At 59.5% G+C, this 15,121-nt stretch overlaps 1 protein-coding gene across 1 annotated transcript; it reads right to left on the bottom strand.

The window, feature by feature from the left end:
- Positions 1 to 1,822: 1,822 nt before the first annotated feature.
- Positions 1,823 to 5,337, bottom strand: LOC138846533 (TBC1 domain family member 26-like). The gene is made up of 5 exons (XM_070062547.1): positions 5,275 to 5,337; positions 5,024 to 5,109; positions 3,084 to 3,255; positions 2,448 to 2,524; positions 1,823 to 1,910 (listed from the first exon to the last, which is right to left on the bottom strand). Exons 1-5 carry the CDS (start codon positions 5,335 to 5,337, stop codon positions 1,823 to 1,825), a joined length of 486 nt encoding a protein of 161 aa, XP_069918648.1.
- Between the last annotated feature and the right edge of the window lie 9,784 nt (positions 5,338 to 15,121).

The following is a 15,121-nucleotide window of genomic DNA, read 5'->3' as shown; positions in this document are numbered from 1 at the left end:
CCAGGGGCTGAGCAGGATCCCCCACCCCCAGCCCAGCACCCCACCCTCCATGGCCCCAGGGGACTCACGCTTGTGGATCTTGAGAGCCACGTAGGACATGGCCGTCAGCACGGGCTCGCCCTCCAGAATGTAAATGTCCCAGAACCTGAGGGTCACTGGGAAGGGACTCTGTGGGGGCAGCAGGGGTGTGAGGATGCGGCCGTGCAGGCTGAGCAGGGAGCAGAGGGCAGCACAGGTACCCCTGCCCAGGGTGAGACCCCGCTGAGGCTGCCCCAGTTGAGGTCCTGCCACTGCTCAAGGGCTGGACTTGTCCCAGTGGGGATGTGGGGCACCTGCCAGGGGGCTGCATGTCCCTCAGGGACGCAGTGGACTGGGGAGAAGGGGTGAGGAGGACTGGCAACATGACCGCTGGCCTGCCACCCGGCCCTGTGGCACACCTTCCCGGGTGCAGGTGTCCCTGGGCACCTTACCCCATCAGTGAAGCAGCCTTTGAACCACTTGGGAATATAGGTCCTGGTGGCCACACCCTGGCTGTCCTACAGGAAGGGAGAGAGGGGCTCAGGGCCTGTCCGAGTCCTGCCCAGAGACGATACTCCAATGGAGGGGCGGCTCTTCAACCAGCGCAGTGCTGGGTGTGTGGGCACAGGCGACACCTGCTGGCCCCTGGTGACTGTGCCCCGGGATGCTGGGTGTGAGCAGGAGAAGGACAATGAGTCCTCCCTGTAGAGCCCGCTGCAGACCCCTCCCACCAAGACGGCCCCTGGTCAGGCCTTGGCTCCACCCCGGTGCCAGGGACAGCTCAGACCCTGCTCCAGAGCCCCCCCTTGGAGGTGCCAGGGGCCACACCACTCACCAGGTGGCTCTTGAGTGTGGGGAGTGCCAGCTTCAGGATGGTCTCATGGTGCTGCTGCAGACGCTCCAGCTTGGGCTGCCCGGCTTTATAGAACCCTGAGAGGCCCAGACCCCCCTCGGGGAATCAGAGCCTGCAGGCAGCACTGGGGCTGTCAGGGGGCGGCATAGTGGGTGCAGGCTGGGGGGTGGGGCACGTGAAGGCTCTGGCATGGACAGTAGAATCCCCTCTGTGGGGGGACAGGATGAAGGTGGAAGAAGGCTACAGGTGGGTGGCCCCGGGGTCCAGTCTGGACTGAACAGAAGTGCACCCAGAATATTGGGTGAGCAGCTGGTGGGAGCCTGGTCGAATCTTGGGTACAACGATTAGGTCGAAGGGACCCTGTAAGGGAGGCCACCATCTGGGCATCCTCCAGCTGTGTTGAGTGAGGGCTCGGGGGCGGCCATGGTGCAAAGCAGCAGGACCAGCAGGCACCTGGACCAGGACGCACCCAAGGGCTGGGGTGCGGGATGCAGAGGCAGCCATGGAGAGGCTGTGGGGCCCGGCTGGTGGGGAGACCCAGGGTCTCAGGCTGTGTGGGGGGCCCTCAGCCCCACATTCAGACTCTCCAAAGGGAGATGGTTGTGGACACCCAGATGTGGGGGCAGCTGGTGAGCCGGCCGTGGTGGCAGCTCGCAGCCTGGCTGCTGGGGGCTGGTCCAGCCAGCACCTACCCTGCATGGCATGCCTGTCGTTGGCCATGAGCTGCGCCAGGGCCCAGAAGGCATCTTCTTCATCTAAGAAGATGAGGAGCAGGGCGGCCACCTGGTTCAGGCCCGTGCTATAGCCCACCTCCTGCAAGAGCCCAAAGTCACCATGGAGCCGCACCACCTGTCTGACCCGTGTCAGTTCTTGCTCCCGGGACTTGGCACCCCAGGGCAGCAGTCTCTGTGCCCCACCCCTTGCAGGCCCAGCTGACATCACACAGCCCCCTCACACCCAGCCCCCTGATTGCACCTTGCAGATACTCACAGGGTCATAAACAGAGTAGGCCAAGAGCAGGTGAAACAGGGCCTGCTGCCTGGGGACGAGAGGAGGGAGGGTTGGCGAGGATCCTGAGAAGCCGTGAGCTCAGCTCTGTGTCCACACCCCTTCTCTGCAGCCCAGCCAGCGCCGTGCACACCTCTCACCCTGGTCACACCCTAGGGCTCCTTCCTACCCAACCACCCCACACGCCCACAGCCAGCTCCAGGTCACCCTCAGCAATTGGCCTGCAGTGGAACTCAGGGGCTGGTCCTGGCCCCAGGCCACTCTGGCCTCCAGGGTCCTGGCTCCTGTCCCTGGGCTGTCTCTGCTGCTGTCCCTGTCCTCTGGAGCTTCCTGTGTTATGGCCCCACCTGCCCAGGTCTCCAACCAGCACCTCGCACCCAGCAGCTGCTCAAGGCCCAGTGCTGGCTCATCCTTCACGAGTCAGCCTCAGCACCTCCTGTGGGCCCCAAAACTTCCAGGAACCCACACTTGTGCTAGCGCCACACATCTCACCTAGGACACTCCCAATTCTCCACGGCACTGGTTCCCACAGAATCCCTCCTCAGTCACAAACTGCCCATGGCCTCACTTGACTCCGAATCGCTCCCGGAACATGACGTGTCCCCTGAAGGTCTTGCTCACGGCCACATCGATCTGCTGCACCCACTGTGACCGCAGCCGGCCCTGCGCTTCAGCTTCTGGAGGGTGGGAGGAGGGCGGCACGAGCCTCAGCACAGAGCCCCCGCCTCCACCACCCCAGTGCCCACAGACCCCAGGGTCCAGCAGGGGCCGAAGGAGAGTTTGGGGACCAGGAGGCTCAGGTCCCTGAGTTCTTGACCAGGGAGGTCCCTGGTGTCAGCTAACCACGGTGCCCGTGTCACCCATGAGATCCAGAGCCCTGCCGAGGGGTCCCCTGAGGACCACACTCTGCTGATGGGCAGGCATGAGGTTCTGTGCTCCAGGGGACCAGTGTAAGCCATGGGCCCGCCCAGGACAAGCTGCATACAACCTCCCAGTGGGGACACTGGCAGGACATGGTGAGGAGACAGGGGCAATCACAAGTGGACAATGCTGAACAAAGCCAGAGGGACCATCCAGAGAGGAACAGGAGCACACAGTGCCCAAAGGAGGCCTCTTCCCATCCCAGGCTATGCCAAACATGCACTGAGCTCTGGACCCACCTGGCCCAGGAGTGGCATCTCTGGCCCCAAGCTCAGGGCCCTACCTGATAGGCCCCGGGGTTCTCCGCCTTCACCGCATCCACCCCGAGGAGCAGGCCCCACACCTTCCCCCGCACCTGGGCAGGGACGCCCTTGTAAATCCGGCGGCGCAGCTGCAGGAAGGAGGGGCTCTGGTGAGCCAGGCACAGGGCACCCTGGGCAGGCTGGGGGCAGAGGCTGCAGCAGGATGGGGGCCTGGGTGCCTGCTGTCCTGGGAGGGCTCGGGTCAATCCCCAGGGACAGAGGTGGTCTGGGCTTAGGGAACATGGATCTCAGCCATGGCCTCCCTTCCCTCGGCCGGGGCATGCCCAAGCCTGCCATCAGTTGTCTCCCAGCAGGACACTAAATGGGAGACAGGAGGCTGAGCCAAGGCCCATGTCCTTGGAAATAGGGACCGTGGGCCGCCAGCAGACTTGGAGAGAACCCAGCGCCCCCACAGACGTGGGTGATGAACTCCAAAGGGTCAGAGAAGGTCCCCACAGCTCCTCAGCCGCCACGCCACCTTCTGAGTGTTCTGATAATTCCGCCAATTCTTCAGAATTTTCAGCCATTTTTGGAGGCTTCGGTTCTGCCGATTCTGCAGGAAGACAGCGACTTTGTTGTCAGCACAGATCTGGGTCTTGGAGAGCAGCCCTCGGAGGCAGCGCCCAGCCTGACCTCACTGAACCGATGGACCCACAGGGGGCCCAGATCTGGGCCCAGTCCTTCTGAGTGGGTCAGAACCTGTGACCCGTGGTCGCCTCCACAGGAGCCACACTGAGGACGGACACCCCCACTGTCCAACCCTCCAGGTGTCCCGTGGCTGTGGGCAGTGTCCCGTGGCTGCATGTCCTTTTAGGGTGGGAGGGTGTGGTGGGGTAGCCCTAGAGTTCCTGACTGGGTGACTTTAGGTTCTGCCCCTCACCACCACCCAAGACACCAGGCCCTGGGGGATCCTCCCACCCCCACCCCGGCAGTCTCCAGGTGCCCCAGGCGCTGTCCCGGGGCAGCTGCTTCTCACTGGGAGGCAACGGAGGCACAGCCATGAGGACCTGAGCCAGGCCTGAGCCTCTCCACCGCCCACGCCAGGCTGGGAAGGGACAACCCAGGCCCAAGCCCCAAGACTTAGACCAAGAGTTCAAAGAGAAGGCACGAGGCAGCCGTCCTGCCCGTGGACACCCCTGGGAGGATGGGACCTGGGAATGTGGGGAGCACGGGGCCCGCAAGGTCCCAGGTATCGCAATGCGGCTCTGCTATGGGAGCTCCCTCCTGGGCAGAGACCGGGCCCTGTGCAGGATCTGAGAATCCACAGTCCTGAGACAGGAAGGCTGCCTGGGAGCGAAGGACTGGGCACCCGTGGGAGCCAGTGTCAAGAAATGGCAGAACCACCGACCAGACCACGACCTGGCCTGAAATCTGCCCAGTGCTGGCAGGGCTGTCATGGTGCCTGCTCCCCGACACCCTACCCGGCCGTGGGCTTGCCCTCTGCCACCTGCCTCTCCTGATCTCAGCTGCTCAGGCCGCAACACAAACTCACCCTCTTCCATGTCCCAGGACACCTGGGGCACAGGACGAAGGCCTAGTACCTCATTCCCAGTCCTCAGCTCCCCGGCTCAGACTCAGGCCAGAGCATCTTTGCTGAGAACCCTCCCTGCGCAGTCCCTTCCTCAGGACCCCAGCCAGGGGCTCGGCCCTCAGCCCAGCTGCCCCTCGGCCCTGCCAAGGAGGCTGCTCTCTGGGGGCCCCGAGCCCCTGCAGCCCCGGTCTCTCGTCCTGTGCCCACACCCTCTCTGCCAGTGACAGGGCCCCTCCCCTCCCAGCTCCCGGGCAGCCCTGTCCTGCCCAGTGTCTCCTGAGGCCCCTATCACACAAGGAGAGCCCAGGCTGTAGAGACAGGTCCCTCCTCCAGAGCAGGAGCTCTGAGAACAGAAGCTGCCCTGAGTGGCCATGGGGTGTGCCGACTCACTGCAGGATGCCCAGCTGATCCGGGAATGGGCGGGTGGCCTTGTCCTCCTCCTCCCAAGGCATCACCAGCACCCCTCCTCGGCGACCCTGCAGCCAGAAGGGCACCCAGGTGAGAAGCCAGGGGCACAAGGGCTGGGGAGAGCGGGAGGGCCCCAACAGCCGTCATGGCCCTTGGCAGCCCAGTCCGCTGTTGCCATGGACATGGCCGAGGTCCTAGGGCTCTTCCTCCCGTGGTAGCTGCCTGGCCTGTACCTGCTCATACTTGGTGATGGTCACGGCTCGCTGCCGGGCCTCCAGCAACTCCAGAGCCTCCATGTCTGAGCTGCAAGAACACACTGTAAACAGGACAGAGCCCAGAAGCACCACAGGGAGCTGCTTCCTACCACCCCACCCTGGGACTCAAGTCCATCCGATCTGAGCCACCGCCAGGCAGGTGGCACCTGACTCTCAGAAACCAGGAGGGTGTCAGTCCAGAGGTCGTGGACATGGATGACACACGAGGGAGAGGGAGTGCACCTGACTTCTGCCCCAGACTTACTGAAGGAGCCTTCTCTCCCGTGTGGTGTGGGTTGCCCTCCACTGTGCCCAAACACACCCCAAGAACAGAAGGTCTCCTCCGGCTCCCAGTTCAGAGCCCCAAGTCTCCGATGAGCCCACAACAGGTACCTCTGCCCCGTGGGGAGCTCAGTGCTGACCTGGATGCCCACCCTGGGGACACCTGGGCTGGCACAGACCCACACTAAGGGCATCCTCACAGCCACCCCACTCCATCATGGGAGCACTGACAGGGACCACAGTAGCCCCAGTCAGCACACAGCAGGCAACGCCCGCACTCAGCCGGCTCACTCATCAGGGAGCCACTGTCCCTCCGTATGTACTGTCCCTCTCACCTCTGTCCCAAATCCACCCTCCTCTGCCGAGACCGCTCCAGTCTAGGAAAGCACACGAGTCAGTCCCTCACAGACACGAGCAGCCTCTAACTGCCACCACCCACGCAGGAGGATTCCAGAAATGCTGACATCACGGGGTTCCACCAGCAGTGTCACAATGCCACCTTCCCGGGTCAGCAGGGCCTCATCCCCTCAACTGTCAGATCCCCTGGAGGTGGGTCCTGTGCTGTCTCCACAGCTCTGGTCAGGAGGGCAGGCCCAGGACAGGTGTTCTGGAGCCAGGTGCACCTGCGCCTCTGGCCCCTGTCGGGCCCTAAGACCAAACCCTGCTCTCTATAGAACAGCCTTTAAGCCTCTTCAGTTTGAATAAAGTTCCCGCAGTGAGCCCACTTCCTGACTGGGTTGCTTGTTTTGTCCTTGATGAGTGTCTCCTGTTCCTTATGTACTCTGGGTGTTAACCCTTTATCGGATGCGTAGTTTGTAAATATTCTCTCCCGTGTCGTTGGTTTCTTCTTCACTTTGCTGGCTGTTTCTTTGCTGTGCAGAAACTTCTTAGCTCAGGGTCATCCCCTGTTCACTTTGCTTTCCTGTGCTTCTGGGGTCTTCTCCAAGTAGTCTTTGCCCAGACCCGTGTCCTGCAGTGTTTCCCCTATCATTTCCTTCAGGAATTTCAGGGTTTCAGGTCTTAGGCTTAGATCATGGATCCACTGTGAGTTGACTTTTGTACAGGGTGCAAGATACGAGTCTTGTTTCAAACTTCTGAAGGCAGAAACCCAATATTCCCAACGTCTTCTGAAAAAGTGTCATTTCTTGAGGGATTTAGGTCTCTTGTCAAATATGAGTTGGTCAAAGATGAGTGGATTACTATCTGGGGATTCTCTTCTGTTCAATTAGACTACACGTCTATTTTGAGCCAATACCAGGTTGTTTAGTTTATAACAGCCCTGCAGTAGGTTTTGATATCTGGTACTGTGATGCCTCCAGCTTTGATTTTGTTATTAAAGATTGTTTTGTCTATTTGGGAACTTTGTGCTTCCATATGAATTTTTGGATTTCTTTTTACATATGTGAAGTATGTCCTTGGTATTTTCATTCAGATCACTTTGAATATGTAAATTTCCTTGAGTAGTATGAACCTTTGGCTATATTAATTTTCCCAAATCAAAAACAAGAAAGATTTTTCCATTTTGATGTGTTCTTGTATATCTTTCATTAATAATTTTTAATTTACATTCTAGAGATCATTTCCATTCTTAGTGAAATTTATCTAAAGGTACTTGGTGTTTTTTATGGGCATTTTTAATGAGATTTCTTTCTCAGCCAGAGCTGTATGTGAGAATGCTGTAGATTTTTATGTTCAATCCTGCAACTTTACAACTTCTTTGATGAGTTCCCAGAGTCTCTCAGTGGAGTCTTTTTGTGGCTGTGTGTAAGGAGCATGCCATCCCCAACAAGGTGGACCTCCTCCTTCCCACTTCCTATGCCTTTGATTCCTCTTCCTTGCCTAATGGCTCTGAGTAAAACGTCTAGAACTATATAGAATAATTACGGTGAAACTGGGCACCCTTTTCTGGTCTGGCTCTTAATGAGAATACTTCCATCTTTTCCCCATTCAATGTGATGATGGCTGTGTGTTTGCTCACTATTGCCTTGAGTGTGTTGCAGTGTGTTCCTTCTATAGCCAATCAATCTTTATGGTGTCCACCATGACAGAAAGTTCTATCTCATCAAATGATTCCTCCTCATCCATCGAGATAATCTTATTTATTTATCCTCCATTTTGTTGATGTGACATATCGTGTTACTGATTTGCATGTGTGGACCCCTCCCTACAATGGGCACTGGGAGCATGTGGCTGGCAGCTCTGTGTCTGTTCTCTCTCCTCACTGCTCCATGGAGTCTGTGTTCTGTTCTGTCTGCTCCGTCCATTTGTTCGCCACTGACAATCTCTCTCAGTCAGTCCCTGGGAATGTGGTCCTCCCTTTGTGTCTCTGGCATCTGTCTGTGCAGAGGTCAGTGCGGCCTCTCCCTGTTCAGGCATCCTGGGTCCTCCCTGCCAGCCATTCTTATTCTGCAGGCCACTCTAGCCTTGGGACTCTGTAGAGAGCCCAGCTAGAATGACCTCTAGCTCTGGGGAGCCCAGAGGGCCACCAGCCACCGGGGATCTCAGCAGCTCTTCCATCTCTCATTTTTTCTCCCCTTCCCTCTGTCACTCTGCTTTTGAACTCTAGAGAGAGAGAGAGAGAGAGAGAGAGAGAGAGAGATCTTTTTTAAAAATGAATGGCTCCATCAGTTGCCAAGACCTTGAAATGTTTCTCCACATGTGGGGTTGGTATAAGGAGCTCCTGGATCCCCACTTCCCAGGGTAACCACAGGGCTGGTGATGGTCCCTCCTCCCAGAGTACAGTGGGAGCTGAGTGCCCTGTTGTCTCCCACCGCCCTTCTAGGGCCGCCCCCAGGAAAGATGGTGCCATCAGGGGTGAGCTGATCACCACATGCCCGGACCTCCCTCATCCCCACAGGAGCAAGGCAGGTGTGGAGCACATTGCTCGCCTCCTGGCACCCACCGTGGACACGCTAGGGTAGCCACAAGTCCACATTGGACTGGTGACTACATTATCATAATGGATACTCTTCTGTGTCCTGCAGCAAAACTGCTCCCAGGGAGCCCTGCCTCTACTGCCTCCATGAGACCCTGCTCCCCACCTGAGCCAAGCACAGGGAAGACAGCGATGGGTTTCGCTCCATCAGAGTTCATCTGTGGGGGCAGGTGCTCCCCAGACACATGGGGACACATGTGAAGCCACCAAGAAGCTGTTTACAGTGGACCCAAAATTGTCAAGAGTGAGCAACAACTAGCACAAATCAATGCACCAATGGAGAACAGATGGATGTAACCATAGGAATAATAAAGGGAGCGGGTTGACAGGAGCCAAGAGTTGGATCTGAAAGTCAAAGAGCTCGGGTATGTGGCAGCTTCCAGCAGCTGGGAGAGGCAGCGACAGATTCTCCAGTGGAGAATTCATTGACTGATTAATGAGATGCAATGTGATAGAGAAGGAGAGACAGAGAGAGAGAAATTCCATGTGCTGCTTCAGTCCCCAAATGCAGACAGAGCTGGACCAGGCAGAGCCATGAGCTGGGAACTTGTCCAGCTCTCCCACAAGGGTGCAGGGGCCCTAACCAGGGCTGTCAGCTGCTGTCTCCCAGGCTCTTTGGCAGGAAGCTGGATCAGAGCAGAGTGGCCAGGCCTGGAACTTACATTCTGACATGAGACGCAGACTCCCCAGGAGTCACCTTAACTCAGGGCCCCACTCCCCCTCCCCCCCAGGACACTGTTTAGGCTTGCTCATCTAGGTTGTCCAGAGCACTAAATTCAGAGGCCTGATTTTGAGCAGGGACACCCCTGTGACTGACAGGTCTCTGCCGCCCTGCTGTGGGCAGTGCTGTCCAGCCACACCTGCTCTGCAGTGGTGCTGGCCTGTGCTGACAGCTTTGAGAGGGACCTCTTGGCTGTCTCAGACTGGACTCCTAGTCACTTGGGGCTGTTTGGGGGGAAGCTCCCACATCTTAGTCCTCTGTCCAACAAGATCAAGTGACGCTGGCCCAGGGGCCTCCCCAGACACCAACAATGAATCCATCGTGCTCCTGGCACACAAGAAAGCCTTGGGAAAATCCTCCTACCCAGCACTGCTCTGTAGAAGGTCCATCCTGTGCCTCCCTCCTGGGCTGCTCTAAGATTCCTGAGCAAGGAAAATCCACTGTTTGCCCCGCATCCTCACACTCACTCTCCTCACCACACTGACAGTGGGGTCAGGGTTCTTTGCCCAGGCAGCAGTGTTCCCAGTGGACACCAATGGAAGGTCCTACAACCTGATGCCTCCCCTGTCTCCCTGGAGATGGGGTCAGAGGCCCCCAGACTGCCCCTCATGCCCGATGACAGCAGCAGGGCCCGGGGGTCACCACTGAGCAGGTTCACGTTGTGCTGCACACCAACTTGTCTGTGTCTGGGGAGACGGCGCACACTCACGTGCAGTGAGGTACATGCAGCTGCTGATCACCTACAAGGCCCGCCCGGGACAGCAGAGCCCAGGATCTAGTGTGAGCCCGTCAACCAAGGCTGTGGACAGCTGCCCAGGGCAATGCAGTCTCACGGGCACAAACTCCACTTGCACCACTGTGAGGGACCGAGAATGCAGGCTCTGCTGGGTGTGGACCCTGGGACATCAGGATACAATGGGTTGATCATTTCCAGAAAAACTCTCTGTCTCTGTCTCTCTCTCTGTCTCTCTTTGTGTCTCTGTCTCTCTCTCTCTCTCTCTCTCTCTCTCCCTCCCTCCTGTTCTGAAATAAATGTTTTAAAAGACACTTATGCAAGACTTTTAAGGACAATGTGTCATGTCAATGACATTTTCCAAGTCCAGGTTGGAGTTACACACATGTCGTCCAGCCTTTGCCACACCTGGATCCTGGAAGGTCCTGGTCCTTCCAGACACACGCTTAGGAGTGAACCTGAACCACCAGGGTGGCGCTGTGGCCTTCAGATGAGCTGGGTTCACTCCCTTTTGTGAGGCAGAGAGTTGAAGAAGGAGCTGGTGAATTTGGGAGGTCAAGGGCCAGTAGGCAGCCGGAGCCCAGGCAGGGACCCCACCCAGGGGATGGTCCCCCGGCTCATTCCTAGAGCTAAACATGTGCCCTAACCCTGTTCCCCTGTCTCAAGAGCACGCCCGTGCCCCAGATGAGGCTGCCGAAGAATGGAGGCTGACCCCAACAGGAGAGTGCCCACCTGACTGAGCAGCAGGTGTCAGACCATAGCCCCCAGGGTCGATGTCCAGGGCCACCCAGAGGGGACCCCAATGCTCCTTGACTTTCTCAGGTGACTGACCTACTGGTCCTAGGTCTGTGTTCTCGGGAGGCCTCTCTGGCCAGTCCCAGTTTCAGGTCTGGAGGACTGGATTCATGGAGGAGGGAGAAGAAAGGCAGGGTGAAGATGGACCCACGGAGGGGAAGGAACGCTGGACCTCACCAGCACAGGATGGGGGCCTGAGGTGATCTCACACCTGACACTATGCTGTGCACAATGTCAAAGGCCATGGGACATGGGGACCCTCAGGTGTCACTGGATGGCCAGGAAACAGGCCTCTGGCTGAGATTGGGGCCTGCAGTATCGGTTGCCTTGCATGAAGTCCATCGGGAAGCTCTGCAGACAGGCCTTGGGGGCCACAAGAATAGACCAAATGCTTCAGAAACAAACTCTTTATTCTATTTCCATCACAAGGGCAGGGGGAACCCTGGGTCACTCCTATGAGTTTGAGGGCAACCAGCACCTCTGCTTTTGCCATCTCCACAATGTGTTGGCCGCACAGTCTGTCTGCCTCCACAAGCCACCAAATTGGTGATTCAGTGCATGCCCAGACCCCAGGGAGTCAGAGAATGTTCTAAGAGGAGGGATGGGTGCTGGATGCAAGCCCGGCTCAGTGGACAGCAACCAAGGAAGGGTGGACTTGTCCTGACCTCAGCTACTGGGTAGGGGGCACAAAGCATACATGGGACCCTGACTTTGGGACCCAGGTGAGGCCAGGGGAGGCTGCTAAGGATCAGGGACCCGAGCTGTTAAGGACCACTGTCAATAAGAAGGACATGGTGTAGGCAGGGTCCATTGAATTTTAGGGTGGTGATGTGGTCCCATATTTCCCTGCATGGCCTCAGTGTGACAGCCTCACCATGGAGGAGGCCGCCAGGCTCTGCCAGCACTCGGGGTCGTGAACCCACCATGGGCCTGGCCCTAGGGATGCTCCGCCCACCACTGCCTGAGTGCATGGTCTGCAGGGGCCACAGGGCAGGGGTCCTCAGGCCTGTCTCAAGTTTTGGGGGACACAGATGGGGCTGGAGTAACAGGGGCCAGGGCAGAAGGGGCGGGGATCTCAGTTCTACTTGGTTTTGTTCTCTGGGGTTCCAGGGTCTCCAGCTGGCAAGGACTCCCTAGGTTTAGGAAAGCCAGCTCCTTGTGCCATGCGGAGGTCATCCCCTGAGATGTGGGCTGAGCACAGAGGCTCTGATGCCCCGAGGGACAGGTCTGGCTCCCAGGGCTCCAGGGAGCCCTCCTCGTCACCCCACTCCTGCCCCCAGCAGGAGGTTTCTGCATCACGGCTCCCTGGTGTGGAGACAGTATCTCGGGGCGCCCCCAGGCCCTTAGTCCAGAGGGGAACCAGAGTGGCCTTGCAGGGGTCTAAGAGTGCCTGCAGGATGTCGCTATCCGGAGGCCAGCGGTCTGCGGCCAGCATGTAGACCACCAGGTCAGGGAGGGAGCCCCAGCCCGACAGCCCTTGCTGGTCCCCTGCTCGCTCTGCAGGGCGGGAGAACTCGGAGGAGCCCAGGGAGAGGCTGGAGGCCCAGGTGTCGGGGGAGTCCTCTTCATTTTCCCAGTCTTCCAGCATGGAAACTTCTAGCACCTTCGTCGGGGGAGGGCAGGGAGGCTGTGTGGACCCACAGGGCTGGGCCTGTCCTCGGATTCCCAGGGAGGCCGTGGTGGGCTTGGTGGGCTCTAAGAGCGCCTGGAGGATGTGGCGCTGTGGGGGCCAGCGGTCTGCAGCCAGCATGTACTCCACCAGGTCAGGCAGGGATGCCGGTGCTGACAGGCTCTGCTGCTTCCCAGGGTTGTGGGCGGTGGGAGTGACAGAGGCGGGAGGTCCCAGACATTCCAAGGACTCTTGCAGGAGGCCTGGGACCCCAAGCTCTGGGGAGGCCTCCTGTGTCTTCCATGTCTCCAGTTCCCATGTGGCCTCAGGGATGGAGCACTCGACTCCTCCCACGGCCTAGCTGCAGGGTGCTGAGCACCAGAACTCCTGGGGCAGGGTGGGATCAGCAGGGAGACCCACTGCGGCCTCATCGACCAGCACCTCAGGCCTCCCTGGTGTGGGGAGCGGCCCTGGCTCTGCGGCCTCCAGCGTCCGGCCAAGGGGACCAGTGGGCAGCTCCTCTGGCAGTGCTGAAAGGAAAGGAGAGGCAGTCGGCTTCTCGCAGAGGCCAGTGATGCCCGGGCTGGGCTGGAGCTGGGTCCCTGGGGCCCTCAAGGTACTGCCTGGCCCCCTGGACTGGTCCTGAGGACACCTGGCTGCTGCTGCCCAGGGAAAGGTGTGGGCACCTGGGTGGGGGAGCTGTGAGGGGGACCAAGGATGCTGGGATGGACCCCACGGCAGGGCTGGCTCTGGGCTCCATGTTTGACACGGTCATCCCAGAGACCTGGGTCTCAACAAACTCCCATGAGGTCATTCTGTCACCTGACCCACCTGTCACCTAAGAGTCCTGACACACACCACGGGGGCTGCTGTGGCAATGACAGGGACTCGCCTGCCAGGTATTCGGGCACCCGGGTTTGGGCACCCACCTTGAGGCTCCATCAGCCAGGATGTGTGATAGCCGCTTGGAGCAGATGACATGCAGGAGGAAAGACCAGGGCAGGTCCTGGGTACCTGGCGTGCCCACTCCTGACTCCCCAGGGGCGATGGGGAGCATGCACGGGGGCCCACCTGGAGGAGGCAGCAGGCAGCGGAGCTTGCGGAGCTTCGACTGGGAGGCCTGGAGCTGCCTCCCCACGACATGCTCGTCCAGGGCCCAGGCCTGGCTCAGCTGGTCCTGGAGGAACGCACTGAGGGTGTCCTGGGACAGCTGCAGGAGGCGGCCTACATGGGATGGGGGCAGTGGGGGTGTCTGGCTTGGAGGTGCCCAGGGCAGGAACAGCACCCACAGACACTCCACTCCCTGTCCACACACCCACGTAGCCGCTGGATCTGCAAAGTCCCCACCTGGGGTACGGCTGAGACTCACATGTGAGGTACCCTGTCCACCCAGCCAAGGGGCAGGGCCTTGCGAGGGGGTTCCTGGGGTACACTAACAACAGGTTCAAGCACGGGGCCCAGGCAGCCACTCCTGCTCTCCCTCAGTCCAAGTTTCAGGGACTGAGCAGGATCCCCCACTCCCCAGCCCAGCACCCCACCCTCCATGGCCCCAGGGGACTCACTCTTGTGGATCTTGAGAGCCACGTAGGACATGGCCGTCAGCACGGGCTCGCACTCCAGAATGTAAATGTCCCAGAACCTGAGGGTCACTGGGAAGGGACTCTGTGGGGGCAGCAGGGGTGTGAGGATGCGGCCGTGCAGGCTGAGCAGGGAGCAGAGGGCAGCACAGGTACCCCTGCCCAGGGTGAGACCCCGCTGAGGCTGCCCCAGTTGAGGTCCTGCCACTGCTCAAGGGGTGGATTTGTCCCAGTGGGGATGTGGGGCACCTGCCAGGGGGTTGCAGGCCCCTCAGGGACACAGTGGACGGGGGAGAAGGGGTGAGGAGGACTGGCAGCATGACCGCTGGCCTGCCACCTGGCCCTGTGGGCACAGCTTCCCGGGTGCAGGTGTCCCTGGCACCTTACCCCGTCAGTGAAGCAGCCTTTGAACCACTTGGGAATATAGGTCCTGGTGGCCACACCCTGGCTGTCCTACAGGAAGGGAGAGAGGGGCTCAGGGCCTGTCCGAGTCCTGCCCAGAGACGATACTCCAATGGAGGGGCGGCTCTTTAACCAGCGCAGTGCTGGGTGTGTGGGCACAGGCGACACCTGCTGGCCCCTGGTGACTGTGCCCCGGGATGCTGGGTGTGAGCAGGAGAAGGACAATGAGTCCTCCCTGCAGAGCCCGCTGCAGACCCCTCCCACCAAGACGGCCCCTGGTCAGGCCTTGGCTCCACCCCGTGCCAGGGACAGCTCAGACCCTGCTCCAGAGCCCCCCCTTGGAGGATGCCAGGGGCCACACCACTCACCAGGTGGCTCTTGAGTGTGGGGAGCGCCAGCTTCAGGATGGTCTCATGGTGCTGCTGCAGACGCGCCAGCTTGGGCTCCCCGGCTTTATAGAACCCTGAGAGGCCCAGACCCCCCTCGGGGAATCAGAGCCTGCAGGCAGCACTGGGGCTGTCAGGGGGCAGCATAGAGGGTGCAGGCTGGGGGTGGGCATTGAAGGCTCTGGCATGGGCAGTGGAATCCCCCCTGTGGGGCGACAGGATGAAGGTGGAAGAAGGCTACAGGTGGGCGGCCCTGGGGTCCAGTCTGGACTGAACAGACATGTAACCATAATAATGGGTGAGCAGATGGTGGGGGCCTGGTCGAATCTTGGGTAGAACGATTAGGTCGAGGGGATCCTGTAAGGGAGGCCACCGTCTGGACACCT

Source organism: Oryctolagus cuniculus, chromosome 18, assembly GCF_964237555.1.
Source record: "Oryctolagus cuniculus chromosome 18, mOryCun1.1, whole genome shotgun sequence".
Classification (NCBI taxonomy): Eukaryota; Metazoa; Chordata; class Mammalia; order Lagomorpha; family Leporidae; genus Oryctolagus; species Oryctolagus cuniculus.
This window is presented reverse-complemented; position numbering and strand designations above follow the sequence as displayed.

What these genes read in the sequence shown, in the direction of transcription:
- LOC138846533 (XM_070062547.1), bottom strand. Translation starts at nt 5,337, where the DNA reads ATGGAGGCTCTGGAGTTGCTGGAGGCCCGGCAGCGAGCCGTGACCATC. An exon ending in CCATCACCAAGTATGAGCAG is followed by an intron (nt 5,110 to 5,274) that starts GTACAGGCCAGG and finishes TTCTGGCTGCAG; the next exon opens with GGTCGCCGAGGAGGGGTGCT. An exon ending in CGGGAGCGATTCGGAGTCAA is followed by an intron (nt 1,911 to 2,447) that starts GTGAGGCCATGG and finishes TCTCGTCCCCAG; the next exon opens with GCAGCAGGCCCTGTTTCACC.